The sequence below is a fragment of the Pholis gunnellus genome (assembly GCF_910591455.1).
Source record: "Pholis gunnellus genome assembly, chromosome: 22".
Lineage (NCBI taxonomy): Eukaryota > Metazoa > Chordata > Actinopteri > Perciformes > Pholidae > Pholis > Pholis gunnellus.
This window is the reverse complement of record NC_136549.1, coordinates 14586876-14609343: the sequence shown is the minus strand read 5'-3', so window position 1 is coordinate 14609343 and position 22468 is coordinate 14586876. Positions and strand designations below refer to the sequence as shown.

General features: G+C 43.7%; 1 protein-coding gene across 1 annotated transcript in view; it reads right to left on the bottom strand.

The window, feature by feature from the left end:
* Window positions 1-19974, bottom strand: part of pawr (PRKC, apoptosis, WT1, regulator) — a 48129-nt gene extending 28155 nt beyond the window's left edge. Inside the window, exons 1-2 of the mRNA XM_079183830.1 lie at window positions 19846-19974; window positions 18933-19595 (exon numbers count right to left, since the gene is read on the bottom strand). Of these exons, the coding sequence (XP_079039956.1) occupies window positions 18933-19487 (555 nt within the window). The 5' untranslated portion in view covers window positions 19488-19595; window positions 19846-19974. The remainder of the gene's footprint in view (window positions 1-18932; window positions 19596-19845) is intronic.
* Between the last annotated feature and the right edge of the window lie 2494 nt (window positions 19975-22468).

Sequence of the window (22468 nt, the reverse complement as noted above, 5' to 3'; positions counted from 1 at the left end):
CCCCCCCAAATCCCTCCTGTGCAGCTGCCGAACATGAAAATGACATCTGGAGGAACCGTTAAAACTTGTGTGGCCGCTGACCACTCGTGCCAGACCGGACCGGCTATCCCAATGCAGATGTTCGTGTGAGTAAAAACCAAATAGAAAAGTTAGACCTAAACACAGACGACACTGTGGTGCTGACTTTGCACCGAGAGCGACGCATGGCGAGAGATTAATAAGACAAGACGGGCCGCCGCTCCCTGAGCTGAACCAGTGTTCAATAAGCGAAGAGATATTATCCAAAGGCCTCGCAACAAACAGACTGAGACAGCAGTGTCATTTCTCTGGCAGGTACAGTCTTATCTGTGCTTCAGCAGGCACGTATCAAAACACGAGACAATGGAGATGAAAGTGAGTCTTCTTCTCGTGCACTCGTGGGCTCGCTCTGCATGTCCTCGTCTCAGGACAAACAAAAGACGCTTTGTTGGCTCATCCTCTGTGTTTTATGCTTAGTTAAGGACGATTAAAGGGCCGGTAAAGTGGCCCTGTGGCGGCTCATGTGGTGTAAGCTCCATTAAAATCTGTCTAAATTCCAAACTACAAAGTATATACATTGAACTTATCTTCATGGTATACTGTATTTTGGAGATTACAGGATTATGTTCTCTCGTCTCTTCTCTGTGGGTCTCATGTATATGCCGTGTTTGCGTCCTTACAGAGCTGGTTTTCGTGGTCCAGGTCTCGCCTACTTTACTGAACTACTATTGTCATTGTGTTTCTCAATACTGGAATGTCATTATATTTATTTCTGTAACAGCTATTGCATTAGAGTCAGTATCAAATATGTAATCTTTCACTTATTTCACTTATTTCCTTAACATATTTATTACTTTCTTACTCAAAACCGTTTCAATAATCAAGTTGTGTTCGTGCGACGGGTCGGCTGTGGCTTCAGACCAGTCGATTCATTTATTGATAGCCGTACATTTCTGTTTTCATTTTATTATTCATTTTATCCAATAACTTTGGAAAGCCGCTGTCAATTAAACATAAAAGTTTACTTTCTGCTCTCTCAGATGTTCCTGGAACACGTCTCGCCACAGCCCGCAATGTCTTTTAAATCTTGTCCAGCAGCGTCTCCTATTTCATACAAATATTGTGGCTTTAGTATGCGCACTGACATCTTTGAGTGAATTCAATTGAATCAACTGAAAAGCTACTCTGGAACTGGGAAACAGCAAACACTTCCTGTAAAGAAACAAACATGTGGCACAGCATTCCTGGAAGCTCTTCAACAATGAGTGAGGGGATTTGATAAAGGCAGAAGAAGCTGGACGGGGAAAGTCTACAATGTGTGTGTGTGTGTGTGTGTGACTGCAGTCTGTGATTATGGTATGCAATTTCCACTCGAGGTAACAATGTTTTTGCCTCTTACTGCTGCATGCCTGCGGCCCTTTCTCTTTCTCTTTCCTCACGGATTACGTCCTTCCCGGCATTAATGGGGTGAAAAAGAGCCGTTATCTCGTTGGGGCAGGGGTCTGGTCTTTCCATGCAGGCGCGCTCCGCACCAGCCCTCCTTCCTCGTCCCTCAAGGGCGAGAAAACTTCAAGCTACCATCTGCTCTCCTCAAGACAAACTCTCTGGAGCAATCAACACTGCAATTCCTCCCACGAAACAGCGGCTGAATGCATTTTCCCTATACGGACAAAATCTAATTTAAATGTAGAAGCCGTAACAACCCTCGAGTTATGGTTTCAGTCGACTACATACCCCAAAATGCTTGGTGCCAAAAAACCCGAGCAAATAAAGCAGTAAATGTGGAAAGAATAACTTGCCACAGTTACACAAATTACAGTCATTTCAAGTGAATTCCTCTCTAATGAAGAGCGCAAGCTCCACAGAAAGCCATCTGATAGTGTGTGTTGACATACAGCAAAGCTCGTAACCAAAGTAAACAATGACGGGACTTTTCCAGCATTACATTGACGTCACTCGCTGCTCTGTAAGTACACACACACACACACACACACCTATGCAGAAAAAGGTGGCTGATGTGCTTTTAATTGTTTTAATTGCAGGCTTCCTAAAGGCTCACAGATCTTTGACACGTTAAACATTTAGCCAGTGATTAACATTTGTCACAGAAATGGTCGTCATTAATAAATGGTTTAATTTGACTACGATGTACTTTGAGATGATAATAGAGTAAAGGTAGAAGCTTCCGTTAGAACAGTGATGCAAAGCCAATTACTGGTGTGACATAAAACGAGGGCTGGGCATTACAACAATCCTAAAAATGTTCACGATGAGGATACATTTAGGAGATTTATTTCGTTTAAGTTTTTTTAAATCTGTTTTCCTCTACCTATAAAAACAGTTATTGGTAAATCATTTTTTTTAATTTTTATTATTAAATATATTTATTTTTGCGATGATTATCGACATCAATAAACAGTAAAAAAAAAAACATATGGCAATACAATTTATACTTATATTTAATGTCCATTTACTGCAGGAACGACTGCAGGTCAACCAGCAGACACAGTTGTTACGACTCTTTGCGTACTGGAGTCGTCTTTGGAGCCTTTCTTTCATCGCATTATGAGGCGTTAAATATACTAGAAAAGGTTTTGGTGGGTTAAACAGGGTTTTGTTTCACCGACGTGCTCTTGTGTCTTACTGACATTTCACATTACATAATTATACTCTGTGAATGGCTCCGTGTATTTATAGATGCTGTAAAGCCAACAGAATCTATTGGTCCTGTAACAGGCCATAAAGGCTCTGCAGGGAAGTGGAAAGACAAACAGTTGTACTAACTTACGAGTGTTACAACTCCTGTTAACCCTCCTCTCCGGGAGGAGACCCACTGCATATTTAGTGCTTACTTATTGTATTTTAAAGCACTTATATTTGAAAAAAAGTGCTTTAGAAACAAATCTTTAGTTACTTATTTACTTCCGTCGCCATCCCAACACATTGGTTGTCTACAGACTTGTGTTTGTGCTGCTCAAAGCTTTGAATATTGAAATTTAGAAACGCAAACATCAAAATGAATTTCCAGGCAACAATGTCCCAGTTACTCTAACTTGTGACACTGCAATCCTGGCTGGACATCTACCTCGCAATACGTTTAGGTTGCAATTCTTTTTAATTAGATACCATGATTTTCATCTTGTTGTTGGCTGTGCTCAAGCACCACCAACCACTTAGCTCACATTAACCCCAAAATAAAAGAAGCGCTTGAAATCGGAGCTTGAAATGAAGACGCTGATTAAATCCAGTGGTAGGCAATTTAAGAGCGATAGTGAATGCAGTTAGTTAGCTGAGTTGGCATAAAGTAGCTGTTACGGAAGCATTTCAATCAATTACGACTCTTTGGCTAAAGAGAGTTTCCATTCTGCACATGAGCAATCCTCAACGCTTCAGTCAGTCACACTATGGACCTGATGGATGAGAAACTGTTTCTGAATTGGACAATGCTGATGTTAACGAATATAAAACGAATATTAAAAAAGCAAAAGGTCAATTTCATATCTGTGCCGTCAGCATCTCAAAGCTCTACTTTCTGCTGTCAATCATTCATTTCCATCACATGGAAAATGATGTGAGGAACGCTCTGGAGGGAGTTCAAATAAGCCAAATGAAAAATGCACTGCGCTTCAGGCCAAACGATCAAACCATGTGCCAGAGTCCGAGATTACTTTTTATCTGGTAGGAATGCAACTGGTTACAAACGTCTCATCAAATCAGCAGAGCTGCAGTATAGTTGCACTGCAGGAAAGTAGAGCGCAGCGTGTTCTAGGAAACAATACGTCTCATGCTTCAGCTCAGAGGAAATCTCTCTGCTATGCAAAAGCAAGCAGCTCCTGCGCAGACAGTGTCTGGCTGTTTTAACTGTGGAGAGTTTAACGCCTCATTAAATAGGTTTAAGTAAACATCAAGGTCCTGCAGGACACACTGCTTCTGTTTGCATACAGGTGAGGAGCTGTGGAGGCTGTGAGAGAGTAGAGAGAAGACTGAGCTAGTGTACTCTGTGGTACAGTTCGGCCTGGATTACTGATTGTGTCACAACATTCCCGTCATGGCGATAGAAGAAGGCAGGATTGGGATGTTAAGGGGGGGGGGGGGGTCACCTCTTCCTGGAAGACCAAGACGATAAACGTGTCCCGCTCCTTTAGCTGCTGTGGACCTTTACGTCGCTGTGTCTTGTATGGAAAGAGAGAAATGGTTGCCAAGTGCAGACAAAAGGCAATGTGGCTGGCAAGGGCAGGGCAGCACAGTAGCGTGATTAGTGCATTCCTCAGCACTCCACCCGACGCAACACACACACACACACGAGTCAGTGGACGAGCTCACAGCAACAATAACATTTCCCTTCTCCATTGCCGTCTAGCTCTCTCTAAAGGGGCGGATTCAACGCATCGCTGCATCTCCGTATTTACATACAAATAAGAGAGGACGTGGATAGTTATCCCCTCCTCTGTGTATGTGCACATTTCTGGTTATTTGCCAGTTTTCTTCCTTTTTTTCTGTGAGGATGTCAGATTAGAAAAGCCACTCAGTTTGCTAAGCTATAGGAGCTCTCGAGCTTTCCTCCACCTGGATAAGTAAACACTTAAAGGTTCCACTATTTTCATCGTCACACACAAGAGACTTGACCCCTGAGTACAACACGTCTTAAGTATATGTATTAGGAGCAGTAGGCTGCTGTTAAGTGTCTCTCTCAAGGACACTTTGACATGCAGACAGTAGGAGATGGGGATAGAACCGCCAACCTTGTGATTGAAGGACACAGAAAGGAAAATTTGACTGAGGACGGATATCCGCCAGCACAGCTGCCTTCAAACCTAAAGGTGTAAGATGACAGCAGCTGGAGGATCATAAATAAAGTCGTGTGCATGCCTCGTCAGCTTGTCAACGTCCTCCTGTGAGATGCATGAAGTCGGCTGTGTTTGTTGTTCTTTTTGGAGCAGGTGGATTTACAGCATGCTCATCCCACTGCTCCCTTTCCTGAAGTCTAGCACGCAGAGAGGATCGCCCCAGAAAATGTGCAGTAAACTCTGCGGGGCTTTCAGGAGCAGCCTGAAGATCGAAGGTGAGAAAGCAGAGAGGCAGAGAGCCGGTGTGAACTCACTCCCCCGAGCAAAGCTCTGTTTGTTATTCATGAGAACGCTGGCTCTCCTCGTGAGACTCTGGGAAAATTAGACCACGGGTCTGGACAAGTGAAATGCTTTTCTTCGGGCGCTGGACAGGAATGGCTGCCCGTCATTCCGCAGGCTACCACGACCCTGCGCCCTGCTGTGGCTTATCTTAAAAAAGAAAAAGAAAAAAGGGTTGGATTTGGTGAGTATGTGAGGGGAGGAGGGAGAGACAGAGAAACGAGGGAATGCAAGAGATTGAGTGGGGGAATTAGTTCAGTATTTGGCTAATGGATATCCTTGGAAAAAGCCCAACCCGCTTATCGGGGGGGGGGGGGGGGAAGGGATGGAGACAAAGAGTGCAAAGCAAAAGAATGTGCATTGAGGCATGTCTTAAAGCCAAACCCAAGCTTGTTGAGCCCAAATTTGATTGATATAAAACCATTTCTCCTTATCTATTCTGAACCCTTCATACTCTGCTCGGAACACTCAAGTCTGAAGAGTGAAGGCAGCGCCTCCCTAAAAACACAACTCTTGCAACACCTGCAACATGCCAACGTATCATCATGCAACAGTTCATATGATATCCTACGAAAAGCCTCGTCAGGTAGGTTTAGGCACCAAAACCACTTAGTTGGGTTTAGGAATAGATCTCATCGTTTGGGTTAAAATAACCGCGGAAGTGCCGTTACTCAAGATCACAAGTTCCGTGGGACGTCTACGAACTACGGCACATCATTGTTCGTAGGTAAATATATAGCCACACACAGGTGATTGCACCCTCCTAATTTTTCAAGACTTTATCTGTTCTTTGAAGCATCACTTGGGGAAAGAAGGGCAGGTCTAAGCTTGAAGCGAGAGAGAGAGAGAGAGAGAGAGAGAGAGCAGCAGAGCTTTGCATGCAAATGAGGAAGCCGACTGGAAATCACGGCCAGATTAATTGAACGCACCTCGCTCACAGCTCACAGCAGGTCCTGAACCAACACTTGTCACAATGAGACGTGTCACAACATCCCTGCTGGAAATAAAATAACACAGCTCGGGACTCGAGAATCTGTCTCGTCCACGAAATCCAAAACCATCCTCCTGATTAAAGAAGAGGTGCATCAACACGGCTCCTGTGCTAGGACTCAGTTGCATAACACCACATGCACAGTTACATTATGTAAGTGATCTCGGGGGGCAAATCCATCCCCGTTATAAATCATTCTCCCCTGAGACAGAAGAGATGTTTGGTGGCAGGCGCCTACTGCTGCGTTACCTCCCTCAAGAGTTTCACCCTCCTCCCTCCTGTGCAGGAAGACAGGCCGAATCCTCCACTTAAGAAGGACTCAAAGTGGAGGGTGGACACTTTCTCAAACACGACAGGCCTCCCATTAACTCTGAGTGAGTGGGAGGAGGGTGGACCGGCGGTAAAGATGGCTGAGAAACGAGCGTGCTACGTGACAACACAAAGGGGAGTTATTACCGCTCGTGGTATTTCAGAGCAGCTTGTTACTTAAACACCAAGAAGTTTCCTCCAGAGAGACGGTGGGAACAGAAAGTCAGGAGCACCAGAGGACACGTCCGACGGTCGGCATGTGATAGTCTGCTTCTTTAAGCTGCATTACCACAATAATCACACTAATGTTCACGAATGCGCCGCAGGTCCCAGAGGAGCCCGACTTCCAGTCAGAAGCACTGCACGTTTAAACACTTCCCGTTTAGAGAAGTTTTCCTTTCCAAAAGTACAACATCTAAAGAGGAGTGACGTTCTTTTGACTGTTCTTTGCCTCGTCTGTGTTTCCCCCGTTGCATTTCCTTTTAAAGAAACAGGATCGTGGAATCATTTTCACTCTTAATATTTACAGAGACGACTTTTAGTTAATTTATTGATGCTTTTCAGCTCTCTCTGCATGCATAATAATGATAAGTCATATGTAATATTAAATATTAATAAGTTAATGATTGCATGTTTTTACACCAGCCATAAAGATTTGTCATTGTTACAACCAGGCGGCAAACTCCAGTTCTAAAAAGTGAAGCCAGCACTTAAGTACCTCAAAGCTGCAGTCTCTCTAATGTCCACCAGGGGGCGACTCCTCTGGTTGTATAGAAGTCTATGAGAAAATGACTCTACTTCTCTCTTAATTTATTACCTCAGTAAACATTGTAAACATGAGTTTATGGTCTCAATCTCTAGTTTCAAGTGTTCTTCAATACAGCATGATGTTCATTTGGATAAATTAGACATTAAAGCAGGGTATTAGGGCGGGGCTACTTTGGGATTGTAAGGCCCCTTCCACAGAGTTTTCCGTTCTTAGAGTCGTCTGTGTTTCAAATACATTTGGGCCGTTGGGCCATTAATAAAGTCAGACCCTGATAAACCCTTTATAATGTGTCCCTTTTTCGACAGTAACTCAATACTCTGATATACAGTATCGGAAACCATTGAAGCATGTTTAGCATTCCAGCAGGAGGGAGGCTGGACCATTGTGTACAGAGGCCATTGTGTTTGTCCGCTGGCAGACACCAAACTAGACCATGAGTCATGCTAAGCGCCGTATGAACTCCCCCCACCAGCAGCTAACAGCACGGGCCGGGAAAGCTTACAGCCTGTTCACCACACAGACTGTCAATTCAAGCCCGGCTCTACCTTTAAGGTAACCTGGCCGATCGTGATGTGACAAAAGTACACGAGCTTGGAAATGAAAAACTGGTTCGCAGCAGAAGAGCATGCAAATAAAATACTGTTTCCTGCCAAGACCGTGCGACTAGGGGAGAACGAGCACCGCAAATAAGAAATTTAATTTCACTTGTCCCTCTGGGATCACATGGTTGCGCTCCTGTAAACTGTAGAAATTGATTCATCTGATTTTGAGGTTGGTTTCTTTCTTACAGTGGAACTACCTCCCGTCCTGGTGGAGGCACAAGAAAGGATTGAGCTGTTTCAATCAAGTTACCTTCATAAAAGAAACCAGCGATTGGGTATTGTTTAACAATCTACTTGGACAATAAGCAATCAACAAATTAAAGCTTTAAATGGAAGTGACAAGCAGCTGGAAATACACAGACTACTGTCATGATGAATTACAATGCTTTGTACATGAGGCACTAGAAGCCACATATGTAGGTTCATGTTTGTACGCCCAGTGAAGAGCTGTTCACTCAAGTTAAACGGGACATATTATGCTCATTTTCAGGTTCATAAATGTATTTGGGGTTTTTATTAGAATTTGTTTAGATGCTTTATTCTTCAAATGACACATTATGTTTCACATACTGTCAGTCTGAATAAACCTGTATTCGTAGTATGTCTGAAACGCCTCATTTTAGCACCTGTCTCTTTAAGCCTCTCCTCCCAAAAAAGCAGAGTCTGCTCTGATTGGCTTGTGAGAAAAGTATGGCGCTCTTTTGCACAGGTGGTTCTGCGTGAGAAACATGGAGACGAGCCAAATATGATTGACTTGTTGAGTCACGTTTTCTGATCCAGGCAGCCATCAAACCACTGACTCGGATGTCTTTATTTCACAGTCTTGGGGTCGGTAGGCCCTCCAGATACCCAGATGTATCTGCACAAGCAAGGTTTCCACGATGTGTCCCCTTTAATGCATGAAGTGGGAAACTGAAAGAATGTCAAATGTACCAATCACTGCAGTTATCCACATAAAAATCTCCACAAACAAACTTCCTCGTAACTTGAGATGTCATGGCGTTCCTGAGAACCTTTCCTCTCAGGCAGCCGTTACCCCCCCCAGGCGATATCGCTCACCCAACCTGTTTTCAGTTACCAAAACGAAACCATTTCTAATCGAATACCTCAAACTAACCACTTTCGTTTATGGAGCTTGTTGGCAACAATTGCAGACGTCGTTCCCTTTTCTTTGGCACAAAGAAAGCAATGTGTAGGGAAGTTTTTCTTCAGTTATTCTGACATCCTGAAGAGACTGTATAGGCCCAATCTACAATGTCTCAACTAGTGGCTCCACTTGTGTATTTGAATGTAAACGTCATGCGCTGGCTGGTGAGACTTGCATTTTTTCCATCCGCTGTGACAATCATGAAGTTGTTGCACTCTGTCTACATTCAGTAACGTCTCGAAATAACTCCCAGGAGGACACGCTAAACCCTTCCTATGTCCTCAACACGACGCGGCGGGCCAACGACCGTTTGCACTTGATTGTGTGACCTTTCAGGCCCCCCCCCCCCCCCGTGGACAGATAGGTGTGGTGACACCGGGCCATTCATCCTGCCCTGGACAGCCTCACGTATGAATACTGGTCCAACGGTGAAGGAAGGGAAAAATAGAGCAGAGGAGAAAGCGATAGGAGGGCACAGAGGCCACACACACACAGCTATACCTCATGTTTACTTATGAGCTTGAAGCCTGAAATATTTGAAGGCAAACAAATTACTATGGATGTATGCAGGGTGGAGGTTTGATTCACTAATGAGCTGTGTGAGGAGATGCTTTTTATTGGAATCAAAAGGAGAGAACAGAGGGGGAGAATAAACCAGAAGCATCCACAGGCCAAATACCAGAAGACAGATGCAATATGAAGAAAGGGGACCAGACAAGAATGTAAACGAAAAGCATACAATCAACAAGGGCAGCCTGTGACGAAAATCCAATCTGTCACGCTGAACTGAGAAGTTTCATTGGCTATGAATCTTTTAGGAGGCCGTCAGCGCCACAGGCAAAGGTTAACGCCACAGAGAGAGGCCGCGCGGCTTCTCTTCCACAAAGCCATGACTGAAGCGTCTCTACATCCGTCTGTTCAACGTTCACTGAAGGGTTTGGACACGGGTTTGTGGCCAGACAGCAACAGATTTAAAAAAAAAACAATTAGAAGCAGCATCCATCATGCAACAGTTTGCTATAAAGTGAGGGGAGAAAGCAGAGAAACAGCTGCTATGACCATTGCTTAGTAAGACACTTCACAATTCATCAACAAATGTGCTTTGATGCAGCTACATTTCTCCATACATGGTGCACGCCTAAGGACACGTTGTGTGAATCACATGATCAGTTGGATCGAGGTCAGCTCACTGACTCAGCCAGTCAACGGCATTCGTTGTCATTTTAAAGAACTACCCTCAAATGATCGCACGATCATCGTCTCATTAGAAAGTGTGCTGCAGGAGCAAAGTGATGGAAAACACACAGCATTGCCGTGTCACTCTGTTTGCACTGTACTGTATCTGTGTCCACTAAAGAGGGCGTGCCAACGATGTCATGACTGACAGCTTGGCACTAGTTTTGTCTCCATGTTGCTCGAGCACCATGTTTACTCTTCATATCTCTATATGTAACTTCAGGTGTCATGGTGTCAGTATGTAACAATAAGTCTCTGATAAGCTGTGACTGATATCACACCTTCATGTTCAGTTACCCGCTCTATTACTGAACACACACTTATAAACCAACGTTTTGCGTCGCTGCTAAAAGACGTGAGGAGGCATTGAGCTCTGAGGAGCAGATGGTGAGGAGTTCTGTGCTTTTAGGGTTTTTTTAAGCTATGGACGTTACATTTTTGTTCCAATTTTTCAAGCAAACTATATTGTTGGTATTATTTTAAGATGTTGTCTTACGAAACCTGCTCCATAACACTGTAGTTTATGTAAAATATTTCACTTTTCAGATGCGTTTGCCTACAAATATGTCCGAGCAGAACCTGCTACATGTTTAGAGTATTCACAAAACATGATGCCATTAAAACAAATGTTTGAGGGGTTTTCCAAAAAGAGAGATTTCCACTGGTGTTTCATATTTTTATATAAACACAAAACAAGATATTATGGACAGAAACTTATTATTAGTGTGACAGCTGTTGGTTGGCTTGTTACAAACCCCATCTGCACATCCGTCATGGAGGCTGGTCATTTAGTTTGGCTTCTCTAAATGCATCAGAAGAGACACACTGTTGATGTGAAGTGGAGGAAGATAATACAACAGGTTTCTCAGCTCATGCTGGAAATGGAACTGCGTGGACAGAATATATTACCCTCACTCTCCCCCGTAGTCAGCTTTTCTCCATATAAATGATGCAATACTGTAAAGTGCAGGTGTCTCTGGAACTCGCTGCCTTATGCTAGTATTTAATCCAACAGTGTAAAAGGACATTTAAATGTAAATTCAGTGTCCAACGCTCAATGCTTTTGTGGTCTTTATTATACGGTTTGATATGCTGTTTTTGTCTTGTTTCCTAGTTCACAGTCCTGTGAGCCGCCTCACACATCTGCCCTTGCATGCGAGGATAAATAAAGCAGTACTGAAACAGAAGGAAATGAGTGTACATGTACTACACACTTTGTATTATACAACGGAGCCCTCAAAACAAAAGTGCCAAAAGTAATTTGCGAGCGAGAGAGAGCGAGAGAGAGAGCTGGAATGATTAAACGAGGCTTTTTGTGGGTGGTGCAGTCAGTAGAAGATCACTCCCTCCAGTGTTGTGTGTTGAGTGGCACACAGCCTCGGCAAACACAACACATGCACAAGCACAAAGACACTCCAGCTTCAAGGCATCAGCTTGATAATAGGTGGGCTCTTCTCGCTCCTTTGTTGGGAAGAAAGGCTTAGAGATCAAGGCCCCGTGCCTTTGCCAGTTTAGGGCCACACGTTTATTCCATTTCCAGGGTCCAGCTGCATTCCTGGGCTGCTTCCACTGTTTTCAATACCGTGTCCTTTTGAAGAGGGACTTTCTGTGGCGATGGTTCGTACAGCCATGGTGGTAAAATCCTCCACATGTATATTATCTTCAGTCTGTCTAAAGAGGAAAATCTAATCAATCCGCTGGCGTTAAATATATTTTCACTTGGGTCTGAATTACCACATAAATCTTCATGTGTCCTGCTCTAATAAATCCTATTTGTTTTCATTCAAGGGCCACACAAGAGCCAAGAGCACCATTGAACTTCAGTATTGAGATATTTTTCTTGCAGTTCAGTTTGTGAAAATGAAAGTTTGTCCTCTCTCCACGGTGAGAAATAAGAACCAAACCATCATCCTGTTGAGCCGTCACTGCTCCGTTTGAGTCGGTCACGTTTCCTCTTTAAGTGATGTTTTATTTCATCCTCAGACGCAAGTTTGGTTACACGTGTAAAGAATCAGCTGATCAGATAACAGTGACGCTTATCATCAGGAGAGAAGTGTCTGAGTGGGATCCATGGTGACATAACACGGAGGCAGTGCGTGAAACCTGTTTGACCGCAGACAGGATCAGTCTGTTGGTGTTCATTCACTCATACCAACAGAACTGAGGCTTATTGTCCCCCGTGAGATAAAACGGCGGAGTGAGCAGAGCACTGTCGCCGCTTCAGATGTGAAAGCACTGGTGTTGAATTATTGACTATAACTCTGTGTGTTACACGTAAAGAGATAATAATTGACGACATCTCAAACTCAACTTATGTACTGAAAATTAAGGTAACTGATCCTCTTACAATTGAATTATATCGTAATTGAATGCCAAATACCATGTGGTTATTTCATATAGAATGTCTATTTATTGAACTAGCAGAAAACATGCTATATCTGACATGTAGACATGCATCAGTGCATCATTAAAAACCTGCTTTATAGTTATAGACGTGAGCCACACAGTCATCTCCTGTCTCATCACTCTCTCTCTCGTCATTTGCAAGAGTAAGATTCATTCATCTTTTATATTTAAAAAGTTACAAAGACCCCCCCCCCACTGCAGATCACAGTGTTCAGAAGAGCGAGAAACCGTCAAACGTGTCCCGGAATGTAAACTAGAGCAAAGTGGGGAAACAGAGACTTGGGTCTCCAAGTAATTCTACTTTAATGAACACAAACAGACGGGCTTCCAAATGCCTTATCATGCAGAGTGGCCTGATTAGAGCTGACTCACCAACTCCCCACAGTCGTCAGCAAAACACACAGGAATGTCCGACAAATAGGTTCCACATTACGGACGCACAAAGTTCTCTCGGTTGTCTCGGCATGCCTCCCATAAACGACTAGGATTAAAGCCACAAACAGTACATTTCTATAAGCTGCATGGCAGTTACCACAACACACCCAGGTCGTGTTAAGCTGCTAATGAGGGGAAGATACGAGAAAAGGGGATAACAGGAGACGCTCTGAAAGAAAAAGGTGAACATTTCTGAGTTCTACTTGAACTTTCAGAGCCAAACAACGGGCTGGATCCAGGGTCAGACAAAGACGAGGTGATTCACTCCGACAGAGGTCAGCGCCGGCAGAGAGAACAGCCGAAGTGGATCGGGTTAAATATTTACACGGGTTAAGAAGCACACTGGGTTCAACCAGTTTACTCAGCACGGCCCCTCTTCAACATATGAACGATGCAAATTCCAGAGGATCAATCATTTCTGCTCTATTTAGGAGATTACTTTAGAGAGCTGACATCCAGACAACAACGGTTAATAGATGCAGAATGTGTACGTTCTGGATGTGTACACACTCGGCAGTTAAAGATTAGCCACAAAGGCAGCAATCATGTCACTCAGGCAGTAGCAGCGAGGTGAGTAATGTCTCACACAAACACTGAGTCCTGACGCTCCTCTGTTGGGAGAGCCGTTTCAGTGCTCGTCCATGCTGACGTCGACTATTTTACCGCCAATTTTGGGATAAAAGCACACAGATCGGAGTTGCGTTAGTGGCTGAACGAGCAGCCTCTCTCTCTCTCTTCCTCACTGGATGTGTGCCTGCGACGTCAGTGCTCGGAGGCTCTGCAGGTTTTGCATGACTGTGCATTCCTGTGCATGCCGTGCAGGGGGTACATTGTCCTCCAGTAATGATCTACAGTCTGTTTTCCGTAAAGCTCCTGAGCAGCCATAACTTCAGAGCAGTGACCTGGATACAAAAAAAAAGTACTTCAAACTTTGTGTGCAAATACCAGACGAAACTCAAAATATCGAACAGAAAAGGACACGCAGCCTCTCAAACGTCAGATGTTGTCAAAACACAGAAGCAGCTGTGCAAGAACTCGGTCTAAATACAAACGTACTTTCTAATCGACGACGAACAAGAAAAGGTTAACAAGACTCTGACCTTCTCTTAGGAGCCGACATTCAGCACTAAAGGCTCCAGAACCATTTAAATCAGTAGCAGTAAAGAGAAAGGGACAGGGTGAGGCAGTGGGCTGATGGACTTGTGGTTATATTTCCTTCCTAATCCAGTGATGAGATGCCACCTGACAGCATAATGGACCCTCACCTGGTCAGGGGGCCACTTTAATGGGACCTGAAGTTTACGTAACGTTCGGACAAACCGAACACAACCTCGTGCCACAGCCCATTACGAGGGCGCGGCGTGTTTTTATGAGGCGCTGAGAGACCCCCCAACACTTCCTCTTTCTTCCCATCGGTGGAATTCCCTAAAATGTCACAGAGCAGCTCAGCTGGAACTTTTATTTCCATTAGTCACCCCCCTCTTCTGAAACATGCCCTGTGACAGTGGCCCTCGTAAACAGTCCAGAGTTCACTCCAGTGAGTAGACAAAACAACGTGTTCTGGCTCTTTGAGAAACATTGTGTTTTAATTAAAGAGTTTAATGTTCCTGTTGTTAAACTAGTGAATGAGGAGGAAACACAACAGCCAGCCTACATAGCTCCATGCTTGCCTAAGTCCATGATAAACCCCTGTGGTATTTACTGGGATGATGTGACCTTGTTTGGAGAAGCTTTTAACAGCAAGAGAAACAAGCACATGCAAATTAACATCCGCGCATTCTTCTGCACAGCTGTGAATTAAGAGCTTTTTATATTTAATAAACTGTGAGGGTTTTAGGAGTGGCGCGAGTCACAGGAGTCATTATTCAGGGTGTGACAAAGGAGCCAAAGCTCTTATAGAGAATGCACCTTTAATTTACACCGTTGTGAGCGGAACAAAAACTGAAAACACACAACACCTTGAGGAAGATATTAAAGCAGAAAAAGAGGACTCTAAAGATAAATATGTTGTTGATCTATTGTATATTCAGACATTACTGTGGGAGCTTCAAACGGCCGTCCGTAACACCAGAATAAAATCTTACAAACCCGCGGTAGGCAACAAACACACACACACACATCAGTGCTCATTGCATTAAACCAGTGTCAAAACATACATTCTCTGCAGCTGCACAGAATCCAATGTTTTCCAAACTGGTCTCTCAGCATGCCTCCTCCTTCAAAACACAGCTTCACCCTTCACTGAACCTCACCGCAGAATAAAATGGAGCAGAAACACATCTGTGCACAAACAAGGCAAAGCGGGCATTAGCTGATTACTGTCAGCGCAGCAAGAGAGCTCATGACGGCAAAACTCACCGATGCACACGGCCTCAATTGATAGGAGACACAAACATTTGCATACCCTGAAATATGGGACTTTTAAGCAAAATATTGAATAAATGCAAATGTTAGTTTTAAACATCCCTTGAATTGAGTTAAACTGAAGCATAAATTTGTCAAAACAAATATTTTCCCCTTTTTATTACTCCCGTAAGTAGCTTTAAGGTTGAAAAAGTCATAATATTTCACGCTTTCTGACAGTAACACATCGTATATCGACTTGTTTTTAATGACTGCACACTATTATAAAACGTACTTGTACATATTCTTTGATTCTTGAAAACCTTTTTCTAAAATTCTGCTTATGTGGCTTCTTTGGAACCTCTGGGATCTCAGCTAGCACCTGAACTAGAGGCCAGAGGGTCTGAGCAGCTTGTGTGAGCGTCCTACGCTCCTCCTGATATAGCCAGAGGGTCGGCGGTGTCTGGAGAGGTGAAGATATGTTTGGAGAACATTAAATGTATGAACAAAGGATCAGGTCAGACAAGGACCCCTCCTGTCTGCCATGTCCTCCTATCACAAGCGTGTTAGCTGCCTGAGCGCCTCGGCACAGTATCGCATGTTAAACCTATTGACCTCTTCGGTGACGCAGCTGACAAATAGCTGTGAGGGGCTCCACCCCCCCCCACCACCACCAGCAGCAGCAGCCTCTGTGGACCAGGTCCAGCCGTCCACATGAAACAAAGTTCACACTCCCCATTGTGTGTCTGACCACGGCCTCATAACTCACCGAGGTCGTATAAAAGCCGCACAATGAGCCACCAGACCACATGCTGCGTGTCCTACGGGAAACAACCCAAAAACATGTATCCTACGAGTGTTGCGGAGATGCTCAAACTCTCTCTGACACACGCTTACTCATGTCCACATTCCTCCGTTGCATAAGCATGTCCGGAGCAAGGTCAGAGGTCGGCATCAACGACAATGCCCTCTGGTTTTTTTTGCGGCGGCGAGCGGGGAGAAAGGAGACACCTTCCTGGAGCGACCAGGAGGTGCAATTGATTGATGCTGTGCAGAAGCGTCCTTTCTCCAGTAAAGCAGGGAGCTTTTATGAGGCCATTACGGCCTCAACGGAAAAGATTGGGTTCCCCTGGTGCTCTGAAATCTCGCTCAACAGCTATTATGCTGAACAGAGCGAGCGGGGAGGTGATCCCAGGCTTCTCTTTTCACACCTGTCCGCTCATATTCACGTCACAAAGGCAGGGCTTGTGTGAGGGGAGGCTGCGTCTGCATAGTTTGGTCCTCTTTGTATGAAACATTCAATAAAAAGGAATACACATCTGCTGTGCTGCCAGTGTTAGCATGTTTATGTTTCTCACTTCATGAAGATCTGAGAGATAAATCTTCCATTATTAAGTCAGTGGCTACAGTTAGCGCAAGTTTGAAATGGTGATGGTTTTGTGAACTAGTTTGTCGATTGGTTGATTGACAGAGTTTCTCCACAAAGAGTTGTGAAAAAGTACCACTTTAAATATTGTATTTACCAAAGATGTGCTCAAAAAAAGCATAAAGAACCATTAATCAACTAAAGAAATCTTAGTCAACTGAAACCAAAGCGACCGATTAGTGGACTACTCCACTGAGAGGGGGCATCATTATTATCAACATTATTATTATAATTGAAACATCAATTAAGTCATTTATCAGGTAAAAAAAAGTCACAGATTTGCTCGTTATTAAATGTGAATACTGTAGTGCCCGCAACTAACAATTGTTCTTATTTTTTATTAATCTGCAGATTATTGTCTTGATTAATCGTTTGATCCATAAAATGTCAGAAAATAATGAAAAATGTAAATCGCAACGTTGTCAGATTCCAAAAGCCAACGACTTTCTGTTCATCCCATTCTGTGTTCTAATGACTGTTACATAACTCAAACTGATAAGGGACCTGCTCACATGGCAGTTATTAATGACCATAAAATACGCGTGAGTGTACTCGCCGTGTCTCCTTATGCGATGTTTCTGCAGACTGTACTGAGACCACAGGCCTCCAGTTGGGATCAGAGACTTCCAGTTCTTTCCCTCCGCCTCGCTCACACAAATCAGCTCACCACTTCATCAGATTACCCCCCCCCCCCCCCCCCCCAAATAACAGTCCGCTCGCCCACTTCACTACATAATCAGCTGCCTATGGGCTCCATCTAACATATCTGGCACGGCCCGGAGAGCTGAAGCCCAGCATTACAGCTGGCTGGTGACCAGTTCTCAAAACGGCTCCGCTGAGCACCTAATAGCAGGATGTGGAGCGCCAACCCCCAAAGCTGGTCAAACTCCAAGTTGTAAGAGGAGGGGATACGGGAAGCAGGGTGGTTATGGAGCAACACCACCATCACCTCAATAAAATAAAAACATTTATTCCAACAATTTGTGGCCCGTGAGGGCTTGTTGGCGGCCAAAGCTTCATATCAGAGTTCCTGCATGTGTCTGAAATGCAGGAATTAAGCACGACTTTAAATTCAATAACACTGAACGCCCAAACACCTCCTTCCAACACACACACACACACACACACACACACACACACACACACACACACACACACACACACACACACACACACACACACACACACACACACACACACACACACACACCCCCTCCCAAACATCAGAGAGCTGCTTACATGTCTCTGGCCACAGAGGTTCCATTAAAGCAGACACGTGTATGGGAGGAATTTGGAGACTTTTGGAAAAGCTTTTTCTTTGATTTGAATTATTTATAGACGTCCGACACGCACACAGAATCCAAAGTATAAATAATGTGTTAAGTGAGAACATGTTTCCAACCTTGTCCCAAGAAAAGCCAAGAACAGGAAAAAAAAAAAAAATCCAAATTTGTAAAGTGACATCCATATCAAATATAAGACAAACCGAGCTTTGACTAATAATGTGTGTGACATGCAGAGGGGGGGGGGGGGCTGGTGAATCAAGGATACATGAGTGAATGAAGACACTTTAAATCAGTGGAGATTATAGCTTCACTTCTTTTAAGGTTTCTCATTGCTCAGTTTAGTTCCTCTTTTATTTAGTATTTAAAAGATTAGTCCGTTAATCAATTAGACCATCAAACTTAATCAACATGTGTTCTGATATTCCATTAATCATTGGAGTCATTTATTATTAGTGAAAAAAAAAAAAAGCAAAAGTTTACTAAAACAACTTCCCAAATGTGAGGATTTGCTGCTTTTCTCTCTTTCATATCAATTTAATCAACTTGAATACATCACAATGGGCTAGATGTATAGACTAAACAACTGAGGTATTAATCGAAAATCAATTCATAGATGATCTAAATCCTTGTAAGACAGCCAACACTTGTCCCCTGGTCTTAGTAACAGCCTCCTCTGATCACTCCACAGCAGGCTGAATAAAGACGCAGCTCCTGATTTAAACCCAACACAGCAAAAAGGATCCACGAGCTGCTCATCTCTTAATAACTTCCCTGTGGAGAAGAAGGTGCTTTCCCTGCAGGGAGATTCACTTTTCACACACAAGCAGGCCTGACTCACCTCACTGGATGGAATGCTGACAACACCTGTTGATCTCCTCTTTTCTCTCAGCTTCCTCTTCTCAAACTGCCCTTTCCCCTTCCTCGCGCTGAGACCCCCGGTGCTGTTCTTCTCCTTGACCTTACCGGGCGACGGGCTTCCCTTGTCCCCGTCATTGCAAGCCATGGGGCTGGAGTCCGGGGAGCCGCACGGCGCCTTCTCCGTCTGAGGCGTGGCCTTCGTCAGGTCGCTCCCCGGCGGAGAGACGGCTGTGGGTGAGGCAGGGTGGTGCGTTTCCTCCTCGGGTCTCTTTAAAGCCGTGCCGGAGGAGGACCGAGCCACCGCGTAGGAGGGGGGGAGGCAGTTCCCAGCGGAGGCGCTCCGGTCCGGGCTGCCGTTATTGGTGAGCTCGGTGCGGTTGCTGTTGTTGTTGTTGTTTGGGTTGCTGGCACCCACGGGCGCGCCAGTGGCTGCGGCTATGTCCCCCAGCATTTTGGCTCTCATTTTCTCCCGTTTCGCTTTCCACTCCTCCAAAAAGTCCGTCGTGGCGTTTGGCTTGAATCCGCCCGTGGCCATGGTCCCTTTCTTTAAACAAGTTGGGTGAAAATGAACTTAAAAGTTGATATGAAGTGTCGGCTCCCCGTCCTTAATGGCACCGCATTCCTCAAGTGATTAACCCGAGTGCTGTTGACAGGTAGGAGGGAAATAAAGTCATAAAACAACTTCTTTTTTTTTAATGCCTCTTTTTCTAAACCACGAGACGTTATAATTCCACGTCGTGACACGTCACGTATCTAACGTCAATAATAGCACCTTCTTAAAGTTTGCTGCGAAAAAAGTTGCAAAAAGTTGCAACTCTCCGTGTTTCTGTGAGTCAAAGTGGCTCAAAATGTTCGGATGTGGACCAGAAGCGTGACGCCTGATGAGGACTCACCTGTGTGGAGCTGTTTCAGGCGCTAATCTGCTCTCCGCGGTCCGACCAGGTGTGCCCGCGGTCCTCTCAGATGAATGGCGCTTGTCTCGAGCGCCGTGAACCGCTGCGCTCGGCGCTCTGCCCTCTGGCGAACCGGGTGAGTCCGACAACGCCCGAACACTTCCGACTGGAGCCGAAGCAACTGGAGCTCAGCCCGAAAACAAAGTCACTTTATTGGTTTCTGTAATATTCCCATAGGGGCTTGTGCTTTCTCTAAGGCGATGCATGGTACCTTTTAAAGGCATTTACGGTATTTTATAGTATTTTGGGGTTATTTCCATAAAGACAATGATTTATATATTATCATGCTTTATTCTACTTTTGAACTTTATTGTTATCAATACAATATATCTATTTCATGGTTTTCTAGTGCACATCTATTCATTTTTTCAGTTTCACTATATTTCTATTCTTGCAGCACTACTCTAAGTAGTATTTTTTAATATTTTATTATTCCGAATATAACAATAGAAGTATAATATTAATAAAATGTACAAAAGTGTGGTGATGGAAGGAATAGTTGATTAATCAAATGACTGAATAGAGAAAAAATGGACAAATAATGTTTTGACTGTGATTATTATTATTATAAATATTATTATATAAATTATATATAGAGTGAGGGATGGCCAGATAAAGCTATATCAGCACATCCTTTGAGCCTTTATTCCAAAGTCTTTTATTCACCTAATGTTTTTTAAATGATGAAGATTATTAATATTACTGAGTGTTGGATGACCAAAATAAGGTATATTGTTGACTTTTTATAGACTGAACAATTAACTGAGTAATACAAACAAAAGAGTTTTAATTGATCATAAAAATAATGGTTAGTTGAAGCCCAACATGATGGGTAATAAGTATGGTTTACCACAAGTCCGTTTTATTTCTCATAAAGGAATATCACGCAGATACATCATACCAATCCTTACAAAATGTTCTGAAGTGCACATGTCAGCAGTATGTTGAGTTGTACATTGTATTCCATCAGCCACAGACAGGTGTGAGTCTATAAAAGACTCTGTACACCAGCAGCACAATCCCACCGATGTCTCGTCTTCAATAGGCTTTTGATAATCGCACAGTTGGGCTGCAGCTTTTCTGCAGAGGAGCAATCGTCGACGATCGAGTTCTCCCACGCAGATCAAACAGAACGACTCCCTCAGGCACCGGGTGACTCGTCCAACCAGCTCTGATCACAGGAGAACCTCCGTGTTCACCTCATGCTGACGTACGCACACACACACATTCCAGCTGAAGCGAAGGTTGAGTACAATAAGATTGACAGGTTTATTGCTCGCTCTCGTGAAGCTCTATGATGAGTCACGTGAATACTAATACTGAAGGTAGAACATCTCCTCCACACCTCAGTACTTTTCTGTATACAGGCCACAGAGACAGCGATGCAGAGCCTTTATGTCCACATTCAGCTCTTTATGAGACGTTTTCAGTCGATGTGTAACACACATAATAAGGTACAGGTCGTTTTTACAGCAATTTTCAAAAGCAGGGTCACCGAACGACTTCACATGAGAGAAATAGAAATATAACAACACGTAAACACAAAAACAATACATACTTTAAGATGAGTTTACAGACTCATTATCTCAGTGATACTTTAATCTTAAAAACAGCTAATTATAGAGATTTAAATCAAACTGGAGGAGGGAGGTAGAGACGGTTTTAGTAAGTTTTATCATTATTGTGTCTATTTATTTGTTTTATTTTAGGTTGTATTACTCCTATTGGTTTTACTTTTGTTCACTTCGCTCCATTCTAATGTCTTTTATTGACTTTGTTCTATGGATGTTGGTTTCTATGGTGGAAAGTCCAAGTAAGAGTATGTAAGTATTATTAGCAAAATGTACTTAAAGTATCGAAATTAAAAGTACACATATTCAGAAAAATGTCCCCTTTGATTGCAGTACTGTTATACTTTATATTATTGGATTATTATTCCTGAGACATCATTGTGGAAGCAGCATTTAGACGTGGTTGGTCGATGTGTGTTTTATAAGCTCATCATACATTTTGTATGTTAACAACAATTAAGTAGCATGAAATGCAAACACTCAAGTAAAGTACCTCAAATTTGTATTTCAATGAAAACTGAACAAACTCCATCTGCTGAAGGAGACTGATCGGATGGAAACAGTTCACTAACATACATCAGAGTCTAAAAAACAGTCAAACGTTCAGCGTCAACGTCTGCAGCTCTCCTGCGTAATGATCCACGCTGAGAGGAAATAGAAAGAATCGAACATTCTGCGAGGAGTCATCGCTGCGTGCATGACGCAAAGATCCATCGTGATCACTCTGCACTGCATTCCAGTGACATTCAGTCCCTGAGCGTTTCTGTCATTACCTCACCGAGCAGGTTTCTCCCCACACAGTGATTTTAACGTCTGCTATAGGTGCTTACTGTCAGAGAACCTCACTATAAGTTAACTGTGCTGAAGGGTAGGAGCCTCGTGGCGTTGGATTTGTGTGCTCCCAAAGGGTTGCCCTGACTTTCAGGCAAGTGTATGAAAGCTATCACTGATAAAAGAGGCTGTTTGTTGTTTGCAGCACAGCTCCACATCCC